The following is a 17,300-nucleotide window of genomic DNA, read 5'->3' as shown; positions in this document are numbered from 1 at the left end:
TAAAAACACTTTACTAGTACACAAATGTGTCTATTCAATAATGTTTCATTGTGGTGCACAACTTATAAATATCACTGCTTACTACGACTACCATGTGTAAGGTAGCATGGCTTGCCATGTTAACATACATCTCCACAATTTTTCAGACATTCCTCCAAATTAAATGCGTCAGTACTATTATCTGATGAATTATCAGCATATATTGATATATGATATCATTATGGCAGTCTTTTCATTTTACATGGGGCAAGTTCGGGCAAGTAGTTCTCACCTTAAGGATTCCCCATGGGCAAGTCATTTTTGTTTTTAATGTAGAGCCCTGGAGTAAATCATCTACGAGCACTTTATTTGTGTGTCTTTTTAGACAGAGTTTAGTATCTTTTCCTTTATTTCTTGGATGAGAAAAACAGCATGAGAGTTATCGTTGTCCTTTTCCCTTTGTCCCCTATCTCTGGATCAAATCAGCCTTTTACAACAGAATGCTTCCCAGCAGGGCGCATTTAATGCATGGTAAATAAAAGCTAAATATTGTCTTTCCTCCAATTCACTTTATTGTTTACTTTTTCCATAACTTTCCAGTTCCTTGTATTTTCTTTTTCTCATTCCGTCTCTCTTTTCCTGCTCTTTTTTTTTTTTTATCACTTCCTACAGCATCTCCCTCCCCGAATGCACACAAACCAAACACTGTTCGCGTCTCTCCTTACTGGCTCCGCCATACCTTAAAGGTGCCAGGCCAACACAGCAGAAGGGGATAAAGAAAGCAAACAAGGAGGGGGGGCTGACTGAAAAGAGGGATTACCCATAGATATGTGCTTTGCTAAAAGCTCCGGTTACAGATTTATTGATAAGCCTCTCTTACTAGCTGAGGGTCATTCAACCAAGTATGGATCATTAATCCCTGCAACAAATTGATTTAGGATTATAGGTTATTTTTTATTTACCAAAGGCTTATTATCATATAAAGCAGTGCTAAAGTGCTCAACTTTGGTGATGGTTGCCGTTGACTATGTCCTATTATTACCGACCTATTACTGTATTTTCCGGAATATAAGTCACACTTTTTTTCATAGGTTGGCTGTTCCTGTGACTTATACTCCAGAGCGACTTATAAATGACAAAACTGTTTATGTTACATAAACACTGGACACCTTTTCTGTTGTGTTTATTTTTTGATTATTTTTACACCTATTCAGCATGTTCTCTATTCTTTTTTATATAAATATATAAATATATATATATATATATATATATATATATATATATATACCTTTTGTTGTGTTGTTTTTCGCTTCATTGTAGGTATTATGCTTTCTTTATAGCACTTTGAGATTTCTGTAATGTAAAGTGCAATATAAATAAAATTAATTATTATTATTATTATTATTTATAACTAGGTTGGCTAGTTAGCTCTGTAGCTTGCGATTGTAAAAGTGTTGCTTCAGAGATCCCGAAGCTTGCGGATAAGCGGTGTGCAATGCGGTGTAAACAAATTTGGGAGTACTGTCGAGTGAGATTATGGACAATTTTTTTTTCTCTTAACATCATGCGATCGACTCACGTGATTGGGTATAAGGATGACTATATCGGGGGTTATATCATAATGATGTTTTGAACTTTTTCATGTTTTTAGAAGGGCGGCACGGCGGTCGAGTGGTTAGCGCGCAGACCTCACAGCTAGGAGACCAGGGTTCAATTCCACCCTCGGCCATCTCTGTGTGGAGTTTGCATGTTCTCCTCGTTTTCTCCGGGTACTCCGGGTTTCCTCCCACATTCCAAAAACATGCTAGGTTAATTGGTGACTCCAAATTGTCCATAGGTATGAATGTGAGTGTGAATGGTTGTTTGTCTATATGTGCCATGCGATTGGCTGGCGACCAGTCCAGGGTGTACCCTGCCTCTCGCCCCAAGACAGCTGGGATAGGCTCCAGCGACCCTAGAAAATGAATGAATGTTTTTAGAAGCTCATAAACAGGTTTTCTTTGCTATGACTATGAAAATATTCAATATATTATTATTGAATCCTACTATTGAGTTCGGGGCTCAAACCAGGTAACTGTGATAAACCAGGGATGACTGAACTACAGTTTTTAATTGTTTTGTGTGTTGTTTTTGTGTGGACAGGAATATTCTCTGATATGATCCATTGTGGGGAGCTAAGCGCTAATCCATATATTACCGATACATTTAGTTTCTGTGTAGACAGGGTCTCCCTTTGTCGCTTATGGTTTTACATTAGAACCCATTGAATGTCTGGTGTGTCTGTGGAACTGGCAGTGATTCACTTTTACATCTGTATTTGATGACCCGGGAGGAACACTGGACACAGCGGGGGATGGGGGTAGCGGATGTTCTTTGGGCAAAGATAGCCCGGATCAAAGTAGATCCACCAGAAGAAAAAACTGTGATTAGCTTCCTCTTCAATCAAAACCAGAAGACACGTTTATAATAAATTTTGACTTTAAACTTATACCAAACTTGGAGCACAGACTTAGGGGACAGGAAGCTAAAATGGATCATAACTGGACCAGATTGTTACCTATGATCCTTAGAAAAGTGAAGTGAAGGAAATTTGCGGTAAAAGATCTTTGTTGATCATTCAGACCTTGATCTAAATGGACATACAAGTCTCTGCAACCCTTTTGGATTTTTTTTGAAGACTGTCCATCATGCATCACTCCGCCCTGATTGAATAAGAAAGTAATAACTAGAATGATCCAACATGTTACTTCCCTGTTCAGCCATTTCCTTGTCATACGTATCTTTCCATTGTCTCCGTTTCCTCTGAGGCATCCGACTCTTTGTTGTGGTTGTGAGATATTTTCTGCCTCACAATGGAATTTGACTTAAGTTGTCAAATGTCTGCTTACCAAAGTATTCCCAATGGCAAAAAAAAAATAATAATATAAAAGCCCTGGACATTTGAGTCAGAACAACTTAATTCCATGCTTGACTGCTAGAGGCAAAGATGGCCTCTGACTATTTGACTTCTCATTAGGCGGTGCCGAATGCATTTGTATTCATCGGGGAAGGCAGAATTGTTCACTGGAGACTGATTTGTGAAGCCTGTTAAAATCAGTCAGTAAACACTGGCCCAATTCCAGACACAATGACAACGTGTTTCCACCTTCCTCATTGAAAGTTCTTACCGATCTGGATCAGGGTTTGATGGACAGCGACAAAGACGGTTTATTGAAGTCATGGCCGGACAAACCAAGACCATCCACTGCTGTTGGTTGAGACTGTGATGCCATGAAGCTGCTTGACCCCTCCTAGTCATAATATCATCTCCCTGCTCTGACACTAAAGGCTATGGGACATGGGACATGCTGTGCCTCCCTGGAACTCTAACCCTCGAAGGGGTGGGGGTGTGGTGAAGAAAACAAGGTCTTTGGTTTCACATTTGACTTGTTGTAATTATAGAGAGAAAGAAAAAAAGATTAGAGTGAAGATGTTGCCACAAGACACACATCCGCTCATATGTGGTCCTCTGCAAAGAACTCGAAAATGGACTAATCCTGCAGCACATTTACAACCTGATACCCCCCAGCACCTCCCTTTATGCTACTCACGTCTCTCTTAGCCCCAACAGGTCAACTGCAACAGCTGTGCATGGAACTTTTTTGTTAAGTTTTCACCCGGTTACAGATCAGCTGATCTTCTGCTACCGAGAACATGAATCAGTATTTCACTCATTATCCCAACCAATTACTGCTTAGATAAATAAACCGGTTGTGTTGTTTGGCAAGCTGGTCGGCCGGTCCTTGAACACAGTCACCACCCCGCGTCATGACTTTTGTGTCAATGAACAGAGGTGGAGTATTCAAGACATCCGTAGCATGTCATTGATACTGATCCAAAGCCCATTAGCAGCTATAGTGACACAACCAGCCTGCCGTTATGGCTTTAATCGCATACGCTAAAAGCCTTGCATATGCAACCTTATACGGCACCTTTGGGAATATATGTTTACAAGCGTTTTCCTCCGGAATGAATACCTTGCTCAGCTTTTTCTTCACGTCTCTTTTTCCACACAATTTACAGTATAGGTGTGGAGTCTGTTTCACAAACGCCCGATTCAAGCTGTCATATTAGGTTAGGGAAAATCACATTCTAAAAAGGGATCCTCTTAAAGGCTCATGCGAACCGGACGATTAGCCCTGTAATCACTATGGGACCCTAATTTCTCCACAAGCATCAGTCATCACTACTCAGACAGTGATATACTGTATATGTTTGGACTGATACGCACGGATACAGCTCAGTGGTTTGGGTTGATTAAGTCTGGCATCATGAAATTCTGGAGACAAAATAGCTAGTGTGTAGACTGTAATTCTTCAGGCTTTATGATGGCTTTATGATGCCAAATTTCTGCAAAATAAATCCCACAATAAATGGCATGCAATATTGTGTTGCATTTAGCGTTATGGCTTGCACAGAAAGTCATCATCGAAAATGAAAATCTCCGTGCCAGGACATCTTGTTGATTAGTCAAAAAATATATATTTACGCAAATTTTATGTATAATTGACTTAAATTAAGTATTTTCAAGCCCAAAAATGTAAAAATACAAGACGTTGATTTGTAGTCTTCACTGGCCGCATGGTGTCACATGTAGCATGCACCAGACTTGAATACCAACGACAGGCTTTTATTATTTTATCATTATTACAAGTCTTATTTATGTCTTTATTTTTTCTGACTATATCTACTATATTGGCCAATATGAGTGAAATGGTATTATTTCATGTCTAGAGGGCTAATGGTACAAAGTTATTTCTTCTTCTTTCTCTTTGGGCTTTTCCGTTCAGGGGTCACCACAGCAAATCAATCTCTTCCATCCAACCCTGTCTTCACACCAACTACCCTAATGTCCTCCTTCACTACATCCATAAACCTCGAACCATCTCAGTCTGGCCTCTCTGACTTTATCTCCAAGGCCTCTAACATGTAATGTCCCTCTGATGTACTCGTTCCTGATCCTGTCTATCCTGGTCACTCCCAGTGAGAACCTCAGCATCCTCACTCTCCTACCTCCAGTTCTGTTTCCTGTTTATTTCTCACTGGCACTGTCTCTAGACCAAACAACATTGCTGGTCTCATCACAGTCATTTTGAAAGTCATAAACAGGTTTTGTATGATCTAACTAGGAAAATATTCAATTTATGAATAAGAAATCCAACTCATGGTCGGGTCTGGAACCCGATAAACGTGATGGTGTGAAGTCTTCTCAAAATAGTGTAAGCTTTTCCGGCATGCATAATGTCTCGGTTCACTTTGAACTCTTTTGTTTTAATGCCAATTTGATACAGAGACTTAATATGTTTCAATCAGCTTTACTTTAGTGTACTGTTCCTTCTAAGTATACTAACATTTTATTTTTTTTTCTCTTTTTTCTTCAGGTTTTACCGTGGGGATTACCACATTGATGTCTGCATAAATGATTACCTTGATGTCTACTGTCCGCATTACATCAGCCCGGTGTCGGATGAGCGGGCCGAGCGCTACGTCCTTTACATGGTGAACTACGATGGCTACAGCTCATGTGACCACACCGCCAAGGGCTTCAAACGCTGGGAGTGCAACAGGCCTTTGTCCTCAAACGGGCCACTGAAGTTTTCGGAAAAGTTCCAGCTGTTCACACCGTTTTCGTTAGGCTTTGAGTTTCGTCCTGGCAGAGAGTACTACTACATCTGTGAGTATAACCGTTATTGTACCTAGGTATTCGTGTTGAAGAAATGCTGTTTTGTTATAAAGTCATAATCACAATGACCTGGGTGATTGAGAATATTCACATTTGGGTTTGATACCCTCACAACGGTGCAGAAATATGAAAGGCTCGGAAACTAACCTGAGATATTTTGCTCAGATGAGCGGCGAAACGTCTTCTAAGACAACCTGAACGGTCCAGTTGCAATCCATTGAACACTCTTAATATACAGTACAGTATTTCTCTGCATCTACAAGGTCTACATGGATGATCTTGGCATCAAAGCCAAAGGGAAACGTATATATGAAGCGTAAAAGCTGCTTGCTCAGTGAATTTCAGGGGTAGACATATGATACTTTTACCGTTCATATGGTTTCATTTGCTGGTCTCAGACTGTTTTTCCACATTTTCCCATTCAATGGATTGCGATTTCAACAGTCTTGTGTTGTCTTCAAATCAGTGATATTCAGCAATTACCACAGAAACACAGACACAACCCAGATTAACAGTCAGACGTACCAACAATAAACTTAGTACGCCCTTTGTCACTTAGATAAAAGACCGATATGATGGTGTCTTAGCAAAACCATTCCTTTGAGGGTTTTTACATGTCCTGGAAAACCTGGAAAATGATTGACCAATTTTCTAGTCATGGAAAACATATGGACAATAAAAGAAAACGGCGAATTTGTCTTGGAAATGATGTATCCTCCCACTCTTTGTGAATGCAAATGAGTTAAAAGTTATCACCCAAAACCTATTTGCATTTCCGCTTTACTTTGTCACTAGATTTTGCGACTCCATCTTGTTAATTAGTCCAAAAAATTGATATTTACGCAAATTTCATCCTTCTACCAATATATTCACTATCTCTCCTCTGGACATGTCCGAACCATCTCAGTCTGGCCTCTCTGACTTTATCTCCAAGGCCTCTAACATGTAATGTTCGTCTGATGTACTTGTTCCTGATCCTATCTATCCTGGTCACTCCCAATGAGAACCTCAGAATCCTCATCTCTGCTACATCCAGTTCTGTTTCCTGAACTGGACATTTGAACATTTCTGAACAAATTTCCTGAACATTTGCATTTCCGCTTTACTTTGTCACTAGATTTTGCGACTCCGTGCCAGGACATCTTGTTGATTAGTCCAAAAAATTGATATTTACGCAAATTTCATCCTTCTACCAATATATTCACTGTCTCTCCTCTGGACATGTCCCAATCATCTCAGTCTGGCCTCTCTGACTTTATCTCCAAGGCCTCTAAACATGTAATGTCCGTCTGATGTACTCGTTCCTGATCCTATCTATCCTGGTCACTCCCAATGAGAACCTCAGCATCCTCATCTCTGCTACCCCCAGTTATGTTTCCTGAACTGGACATTTGAACATTTCTGAACACATTTCCTGAACATTTGCATTTCCGCTTTACTTTGTCACTAAATTTTGCAACTTTTTTGACCCCGTTAAGGACTTAGCACCTCGAAACAAAACAGAGACCAAGTTGGAAAATGTCACTAGTATTTACGTTACAACTTCTTTCTGTGGTGTCTGGAAACGTCCTGGAAAATAATTTGGGCCAAAGTGTCAGAACGTTGTTTTACATTGTGTTTTCCCCCAAAAAAAACATTTTCACATTCCATCCGGCACAACCTGAAAGGTGTTGGACTTCAGGGTTTCCTCCGTAATGGGAAACTGTTAGCTTTTAACGAAGTGCATACACTGTAAGTATCAACAAGCCTGGAACAAGATCTTCCAAATGTAACTATTTTGTTCCGGTTCAGTGACAAACAACCCAAAACACAAATCACAAGGAGCAAATTACCTTCACTTTGTAGGTTTTGTCGGGAATTGTTTGGAGTTGCTGACTGGCTGAGCTCAGTTTTTCCCTCACCAAAATAAGCAGCTGGGAACTCATGTTTTCATAGGTGATGTCATTGCCGTGGGGGGGGGTAGAAAAGAAGGACTAAACCAGATACAGTGGCTCCCGGTTAAGTATTTTGCTAACACTTCTGGTCAAAGACAGGTACAAGGAACAAAACACACGCTATTTTTATTTTTTATTTTTATTTAATTTGCAGCAAATCGGTGAAATTTGGCTCCCTTATAGCCTATAATATGAATGAAATTGACTGTCCTATATATGGAACAGTGTGGTTGTATTGATTAATGATTGACAATCCAAACCCTCTTACTTGTTTGACGTCATCCTTAGATTTCTGATCAACATTTGCAATAAAAGTGAAAAGGTACTCACTGATATGTGTCTGACCTTGCACGTGCAGAATGAAATGTATCGCAAAATCGCAGTCCGTTTGACCATTTAGTAGTTAGTCCCAGCACACAGTTATGGTCCATTCAAGGACCTTTGAACAAAATTCAGGATCTCAATACTTGACAAAATAAGAGACAGAAACATGTCCAAATTATGACTTAAAAACTTCGATTCCCCACTCGGGCATCTCGATGTATTATGTACCCCGAAGACTCCTGAAGAGGATCCAGCATGCCCACGACCCTCGTGAGTATAAGCGGCATAGAAAATGGATGGACGGGTACAATTTACCTGTATTATCAGACATTTATAAATTATTACTCATGGTGATTGTGTGAGGCATTCACTTGTGGTAGGATTTTTTTTGAGAAATCCATCATTCATTCATTCATTTTCTACCGCTTTTTCCTAATGAGGTTCGCAAGGGCAAGAGGCGGGGTACACCCTGGACTGGTCGCCAGCCAATCACAGGGCACATATAGACAAACAACCATTCACACTCACATTCATACCTATGGACAATTTGGAGTCGCCAATTAACCTAGCATGTTTTTGGAATGTGGGAGGAAACCGGAGTACCCGGAGAAAACCCACGCATGCACGGGGAGAACATGCAAACTCCACACAGAGATGGCCGAGGGTGGAATTGAACCCTGGTCTCCTAGCTGTGAGGTCTGCGCGCAAACCACTCGACGCCGTGCCGCCCCAGAAATACATCATTATTTATTTATTTATTTGGTTAGTGTTCACTTATAATTAATGTTTTTGGCATGTTATTTTATTTAAAATAGATCTTCTCATTTCCTTAATGCTGATTATGTTCACAGTAAACAATATTTTAGCAGTCGCTGGTATTATTATGTCTTAGTGTCCCATTCCCAACTGTGTTATTGTAACAATAGATGGTAGCCCATTGACGTATTGTACATCAACTTCGGTTTGGGATTCTGAAAGTGACATACTGAAGGGGGGGGGGGGGGTCATGTCGGCCTGCCTCAGTGAGACAGATACCCCTTTATCCTACTCCACGGTGATTGTCACTACCCTCAGGCGGGGGGGAAGTGGAGGCGGAACCACGTCAAATAGATGACACCTGCAGTTGGCTACTGGCCAAGCCGTCTGGCAGACACCCGAATAAAAGCAGAGCGGTATTGCCGGCTGGCCCAGTGAGGTCAAAGTTCACCAACTATGACTATGAAGTCAGCCTGTTGGCTTCTCAAGGCCTCAGAGGGCGGCATGTTTTTCTTCTGGAGCTGTAGTAGAGCAGGGGAAGCCTGATCCTAATCTCGGGATAGAAATCCAATTTTCAGAGGAGACAGTTGAGAGTCTGGCTCTCCCCGTGTGAGAGAGATGACTGACTCCTTGTAAAGCCCCCCAATGCTTCAAACACCCGGGCTCGCGCTTGTGTACACCCAGCGCAGATCTACATTGATAATGACGTGGGCTTAGACAGCGCAAGGCCCCTGCATCTTTCCCTTTAGCTTCTCACAGCAAAACCAGGACAAAAGGCTCTGTGCCCCAAGATAAACCAATCCTTGCATGTCTGATCCCACAGTATTTATATCAGGTTCTAGATAATTCACATGACTGAAGGGACTTACATGGGTTCTAAGCCTTATTACTGCTAGGCCTTGTTGGACCCAACCTGAAATACCAGCCAACGTGAGGCTGAGGCCATTTTGCAAAATGAAACTCCCAGCAGGGGATGAATTTTCCAGGGTTTGCATGTAGACACACAATCATTTCTTTTGTCATGTACTTAGTCTTGTTTGTCTGATGTTTGATGCCGCCATCACCATTTATTTAGTTTGATGCAGTGGCTGCTATCCCTGTGTTAACCGAAATATAATATTCCAGTTATTCCCATTATTGCTGGTAATTATATCCATCCATTTTCTGCACCGGCTGCACAGTGGTCTAGTGGTTAGCGCAAAGACCTCACAGCGAGGAGACCAGGGTTCAATTCCACCCTTGGCCATCTCTGTGTGGAGTTTGCATGTTCTCCCCGTGCATGTGTGGGTTTTCTCCGGGTACTCCGGTTTCCTCCCACATTCCAAAAACAACTCCAAACTGTCCATAGGTATGAATGTGAGTGTGAATGGTTGTTTGTCTATATGTGCCCTGTGATTGGCTGGCGACCGGTCCAGGGTGTACCCCGCCTCTCGCCCGAAGACAGCTGGGATAGGCTCCAGCACCCCCGCGACCCTCGTGAGGAAAACCGGTCGAAAATGAATGAATGAATTTTCTGCACCGTTTATCCTCTCGAGGCTCACGGGTATGCTGGAGCCTATCCCAGCTGTTTTCGGGCGAGAGGCGGGGTACACCCTGGACTGGTCGGGTAATTGTGTCATGACATCAAAACAAAACAAATGTTTTTTTTTTTCACCGAAATTCTGGTTACGCGTGTTTGGGGTCTGCGAATGTATGTTATTATGGTGATATACAAACTTGCAAGAGTACGCCGAATCAGTTTGGTCATCTCTCAGCTGATTATGATTTACAGATGTTAAGATGTTTCGTGGTTATAACATACCCCCAGAAATTATTAATACGATACAAAACAAGAGCTATTTCCATGTGTGCCGCAGAAAACTACAATGTGGCAGAATAATACTTACATTCATTAATTCATGGGTCGCGGGGGTGCCGGAGCCTATGCCAGCTGTCTTCGGGCGACCCTGGGTACACCCTGGACCGGTCGCCAGCCAATCACAGGGCACATATAGACAAACAACCATTCACACTCACATTCATACCTATGGACAATTTGGAGTCGCCAATTAACCTAGCATGTTTTTGGAATGTGGGAGGAAACCGGAGTACCCGGAGAAAACCCACGCATGCACGGGGAGAACACCAAAACTGGCCGAGGGTGGAATTGAACTGAACTCTCCAAGCTGTGAGGCCTGCATGCTAACCACTTATCCGCCGTGCAGTTGATCTGCTCCTATGAAATGGACAGTGACAATTAAGCATCATAGCAGTGTCATTATTGAACCTTTTTCTCTCTCCTTTGTAACGTCCCTTACAGTGTGCAACAACTATGATTCATTCATTCATTCATTTTCTACCGCTTTTTCCTCATGAGGGTCGCGGGGGTGCTGGAGCCTATCCCAGCTGTCTTCGGGCGAGAGGCGGGTTACACTCTGGACTGGTCGCCAGCCAATCACAGGGCACATATAGACAAACAACCATTCACACTCACATTCATACCTATGGACAATTTGGAGTCGCCAATTAACCTAGCATGTTTTTGGAATGTGGGAGGAAACCGGAGTACCCGGAGAAAACCCACGCATGCACGGGGAGAACATGCAAACTCCACACAGAGATGGCCGAGGGTAGAATTGAACCCTGGTCTCCTAGCTGTGAGGTCTGCGCGCTAACCACTCGCCGCCGTGCCGCCCGCAACAACTATGATGCACTCCATAATTAAGTATGAAATATAACCCCATAGTCATCTTTGCATTTGTATTACCCAATATAGGAGACACAATAAGATAAAATAGGGCATGAATCGGATATAATACAGATTCACACATTGGGAGAGTTCCTTGTTGTTGTTGTTTTTTTGGGGGTTTTTTTTGGCAATTGTCTCATCAATGTAGTATTCCTGACACCAAGTTGCCAGGGTGGAAGTGCTATTTTTGGCATTTTTATGCTGAGGAAATGCTCAATTTAGAATTTCTTTTTACTAACAACAGGCAGAATAGGTGAATAGCATCTATGATATTATTTTGTATTATATTGTGCGTGAATGAGAGACATACTGAAAAAAAGTTGTATGTGTTGAAATCATTTCAAACGCATGACCGAACATGTACACTACATCTGAGTGGGAAGTGGAGGTGAAGTCGTAGGTAGTGTCTGCGTTTCACTGAGCGGCGTTCCCACTGGGCCGCGTAGCTAGCTGGAGGATAGAAAAAGCCAGACTCTGACCTCAGTGGCAGACATGAAGCAAAGCAAGAAAGACACAAGTGTAATTGTTGGTACTGGCTGAGAAAGACGATGAGGCCGAGAAGATACTAGGAATAAAACGGGAGTGACAAACCTGATCCACCGAGTGGCAAAACTCTGAATGAGTAAACGACTGAGAAAAGTTGCATGACAAATGTAAATGTAGTCACAGAACAATAATTGGCTTCATGTGCCGAAAGAACTTCTGCATGTTGAGGTCAAGGTCCGCGACATATGACACCTCAGGGTGGATAATTGTACACATAGTCATACTTGTTGAAAAGAACAAGAGCAGCTGTGTTTCCGTTGAAGTTTGTCCTCATTTCTTAGGTGCTTTGGCCTTTTCAGCATTCAAAAAACACGAGTGCAGATTCGGTTACTGTTGATGCAGTTATCACCGGCTAAGGCACAAACACAGCTGCTGAGCTAAGTGGCCTTTCGCAAGGTTGGACATTTGCACGGCCTCATTATAGCTTCAAGCCTGCGGAATTGTAACCACGTCGTCGACCTTTCACCACAAATGCGGAGATACCAGCTTTACATTCATTCATTTTCTACCGCTTTTTCCTCACAAGGGTCGCGGGGGTGCTGGAGCCTATCCCAGCTGTCTTCGGGCGAGAGGCGGGGTACACCCTGGACTGGTGGCCAGCCAATCACAGGGCACATATAGACCAACAACCATTCACACTCACATTCATACCTATGGACAATTTGGAGTCGCCAATTAACCTAGCATGTTTTTGGAATGTGGGAGGAAACCGGAGTACCCGGAGAAAACCCACACATGCACGGGGAGAACATGCAAACTCCACACAGAGATGGCCGAGGGTGGAATTGAACCCTGGTCTCCTAGCTGTGAGGTCTGCGTGCTAACCACTAGACCGCCGTGCCGCCCCAGACCAGTATTATCTGCAATACAAACATTTGAAGTTGCTAATGGTATCCAAATGTTTTTATGACCTCAGCTGAAAGAATGATGGGAACAGCGTTAAAATAATGACTATTTTAACCTCTCATGTGTGTCAGAATACTGTTTTTTTTTACTGTATCACAATAATATGACAATTGAAATGTGTGACTGTGGTGCAAAATTAATTGGATTTTCTTTCCGTTAAAATAAACCGAATGCAATTGGACTATTTGGGTCCATGTATACGTGGCTACTGATATTATATTATTATTCTCAGAAATTAACTTTTTTCTTGTAAATTTTATCATAATATTTAAAAAGAAATTCTCGTAACTTTACAACAGTATTCTCTGAAATCTTCAATGTGTACAATCAATATAGCAGTAATACAGTAATATAGTAATATTGCGTCTTATTGCGTCTCCTATATTGGGTAATACAAATGCAAAGATGACTACTTAAATATTATGGAGTGCATCATGGTTGTTGCACACTGTAAGGGACGTTGCAAAGGAGGGAGAAAAAAGCTCAATAATGGCACCGCTATGATGCTTAATTGTCACTGTCCAATTTCATAGGAGCAGATCAACTGCAACTGCACGGTGGTCAAGTGGTTAGCATGCAGGCCTCACAGCTTGGAGACACAAGTTCAATTCCACCCTCGGCCATCTCTGTGTGGAGTTTGCATGTTCTCCCCGTGCATGTGTGGGTTTTCTCCGGGTACTCCGGTTTCCTCCCACATTCCAAAAACATGCTAGGTTAATTGGCGACTCCAAATTGTCCATAGGTATGAATGTGAGTGTGAATGGTTGTTTGTCTATATGTGCCCTGTGATTGGCTGGCGACCAGTCCAGAGTGTACCCCGCCTCGCACCAGAAGACAGCTGGGATAGGCTCCAGCAGTGGTAGAAAATGAATGAATGAATGTTTTTGGAACAGCGTTAAAATAATGACTATTTTAACCTCTCATGTGTGTCAGAATACTGTTTTTTTTACTGTATCACAATAATATGACAATTGAAATGTGACTGTGGTGCAAAATGAATTGGATTTTGACGCAAAGCTTTGCAATGGAATTTATATTTACAAAATAAAACAAAACAAAAAAAGGCTTAATTGTGGTTTATTTCTTCACAGCTTCCCTCACTGACGCCAAAGGAAGAAGGAGCTGCCTTCGCCTCAAAGTCTTTGTCCGACCACAAAGTAAGTCACACATTGTTGCTGCCGTTCTGCCTGTTTTTCCATTTTACAGTACACTGGCTTTAGATGAGTGACGTGGGATTTGGCTAATCACACATCTGCTTGTCTCCTCTTTGTTTTTAAAGACAATTGTGCGCGAAACTCCGGGAGCGTACAGGAAGGGGTCGACTTTGACGAAAATAGTCACAACAGTCTAGAACCCAGAGGTTGGTGAGATTATACAGAAATGTGTGTGTGTGTGTGTGTGTGTGTGTGTTCAATGTGTTCTCATGAGAATTTAGAAGGAAATCATTCACTTCAAAACCCTGCAGTGAAGCGCTCCTAAAGATGTTGAGTTAGACAGGAAGTTAGCGCACAAATAGAGCTAGTAGGAGCCGGGGTTAGTTAGGTTAGGGCAACATATCCTCCTCAGAACAAATTGTGCTTTTTTTTTCCCTTTGCAGGGACAAACTTTTCACAAAATAAATTAGGGCTGCAGCGATTAATCCATGGTTAACCAGCTGCCCAATTAATCAACAACTATTGTGGTCAACGATTAATTGTTTTTTGATTGAAAGATGTTAAGATGCTTTGATTTCAGCCTCTGAAATGTGAGTATTTCTTTAGTCATCCATGGAAGCAGACTTATTATCTTTGGTGTTTTAGCTAACACAAAGTATTCACACATTAGCTTGGATTTAGGATAGAAAATCATTTATTCTTTAATCATTGCTAATGCTAATCTGTGTTCGATTGCTCTGTTTTGCTGCCACGTTATCAATAAAAGCTTGCCTGAAAATGTTCTATTTTCCCCTCTGACTCAATAGCCACGTTTACATGAGGAGTTTTTCCTCTTTCCAAATGACTTTTCCGAGAAGACTGTATACATAGAAAGGAATATTCCAATCTCCGGTCTACATGCGACACTATAATCAATCGAATAGTCAATGGGACATGTGCAGTAAAACGTAAACATCAACATCACGTGATACCGGCTTCCCTGAGTTTTTCTTTACTTGTTAGAATAACTCCGTATTGCAAGTTTTTCATTGGTCCAGTCTTGAAATTTAGTTTGGATCAAAAACAAACTTTCAGCAGCAGTCCAGTGGCGATTACTCGCTCCATTTTTAAAACCGAAGAACATCTCGATCTGCGTGTTACGTCAAATCTGAGCATGCACTGAAAGAACGCACCCGGGATAAATTTAAACAGGAAAAGATCAAATTCAATCTTGCTAATATTTTATAATTAAACTCGGGACATGTTTTATATAGATATATATTTTCTTTTTAACGAAAAACTGGACTTGTGAATAAAGTATAGAAGGGTTTAGATTCTGTTTCACAGATGGCGGTAATGCACACGGAAAGCTGCGTGCCAACCTCCAATAAACAACAGAAGAAGAAAAATACGACAAAAAAGTTTGAGCAGGTACAAGATACCTCAATCGGATTGGGGAAAGGAATATTCTACCCCTGTGAATCCGATTATATGTTCATTCGGATTGGCACTTTTCTTTCGGAAAAAAAGTTTAATTATTTCCATTTGAGAAAATAAACCGAATGCAATTGGAATATTTGGGTCCATGTATGCGTGGCAAGTGATATTATATTATTATTCTCAGAAATGTACAACTTTTTCTTGTAAATTTTATCATATTGAAAAAAAAATCCTCGTAACTTTCCGAAATCTTCAATGTGTACAATCAATATGGCAGTAATACTCAGTCATATCTCATAATATCACGACTTTAATATTTCAACTCTATACTACTAAACTGCAACTCACAGCTAGGAGACCCGAGTTCAATTCCACCCTCAGTCATCTCTGTGTGGAGTTTGCATGTTCTCCCCGTGCACGCGTGGGTTTTCTCCGGGTACTCCGGTTTCCTCCCACATTCCAAAAACATGCTAGGTTAATTGGCGACTCCAAATTGTCCATAGGTATGAATGTGAGTGTGAATGGTTGTTTGTCTATATGTGCCCTGTGATTGGCTGCCGACCAGTCCAGGGTGTACCTCGCCTCTCGCCTGAAGACAACTGGGATAGGCTCCAGCACCCCCCGCGACCCTTGTGAGGATAAGCGGTAGAAAATGAATGAATGAATGAACTGCAACTGCTTTATTCATATTTACTGTCTTAAATGTATATTAATGTTTTTTTTTATTTTTAGATGACATCAGTCACGAGTCGCCCGAGCCTTCTCGAACGGACGTGAACTCCACTCCTCGTTGCCGCAATTCTCTTCTCCTGCTTAGCTCCGCCCTCATATTCCTGGCTGCTATCTTGTCCTTATAGCGCTCATTCTGAGGAATGGACTGTCCTCACTGGACCAGAGGCTGCAACCTCTTCCCGCAAAAGGAGCACTTTTTTTTAATGAAATAAAAAAAAAAAAACACACACACACACACAAAAAAAGAAACAAAATAAACACTGACAATCTTTCTCAGTGAAAGAAGAAAGGACCTTGAAAGTACTCATTTTGCCAGATCATGTGATTGGCGGGTGCTGATGGCCTACAGGACGGGTTGGAGAGTCTCGATACTACTCACAAATATTAGACAATGATTTGTGTTGCAGAAAACACACGCACACACACACACACATAAAACATCAGTGTGCACATTCTTTTGAAAAGCGGCGCCGGAGTCCTCAAAGTTTACAAACATTGTTTTTGAGTCTTGCAGTAATCACATAAGAGCCCCGACATGAAACATGATTACATCTCACGTCTGAAGATCGAAGCGCAACACTCGGACGCGGCTGTTCGGGCTTGAGCGAGCCTCTCAGGTGAAGAAAGGACTATGAAGATCTTTGTTAAAAATATATTGTAACATTTAAGAAGCACTCATTTGTAGTGTGTGGATTGAAACGATTTAATGGTGTTTTATTCTTTTGTTTTTAAACGGATCACATACTTCAAGTGTAGCAGCCAACACGGGTGTACAGTAAGATATTTCAATGACACGGTGATATGTTTCTTTTTTGGGGGGTTGTGGGGTGTGGGGGTCCTGGCAACATTTTTTATTTTATTTTATTTATTGTGAAATCTTGTGCTTTTATGTCTGCTCTTTTCAGTCTGTAGCTTTGGTAATAAGGCAATAAACACACACATGCACAGTAACTCATCAGGTTAAATCTAACGCATCCAACATCAATCATACAAAAATCCTAAGTATAGATTTATATGTTTTTTTATTGCTTGAAAAGAAAAAAAGTCCAGGAATGAAGAAAAAAAGTCTGATGTGCTATCAGGGTATAGACATAGTGGAA

General features: G+C 41.5%; 1 protein-coding gene across 2 annotated transcripts in view; it reads left to right on the top strand.

The window, feature by feature from the left end:
* The window catches only part of LOC131104879 (ephrin-A5b-like), an 82,277-nt gene extending 65,846 nt beyond the window's left edge, over positions 1-16,431 (top strand). For both annotated transcript variants that reach the window (XM_058052537.1, XM_058052527.1), the window contains exons 2-5: positions 5,400-5,692; positions 13,987-14,052; positions 14,175-14,255; positions 16,201-16,431. In XM_058052537.1, the coding sequence (XP_057908520.1) occupies positions 5,400-5,692; positions 13,987-14,052; positions 14,175-14,255; positions 16,201-16,325 (565 nt within the window). In that variant the 3' untranslated portion in view covers positions 16,326-16,431. The remainder of the gene's footprint in view (positions 1-5,399; positions 5,693-13,986; positions 14,053-14,174; positions 14,256-16,200) is intronic.
* The last annotated feature ends 869 nt before the right edge of the window (positions 16,432-17,300 follow it).

This window comes from Doryrhamphus excisus, chromosome 2 (genome assembly GCF_030265055.1).
Source record: "Doryrhamphus excisus isolate RoL2022-K1 chromosome 2, RoL_Dexc_1.0, whole genome shotgun sequence".
In the NCBI taxonomy this organism is placed as follows: domain Eukaryota; kingdom Metazoa; phylum Chordata; class Actinopteri; order Syngnathiformes; family Syngnathidae; genus Doryrhamphus; species Doryrhamphus excisus.
The sequence above is the reverse complement of the archived record's forward strand: the minus strand, read 5'-3'. Positions and strand labels throughout refer to the sequence as shown.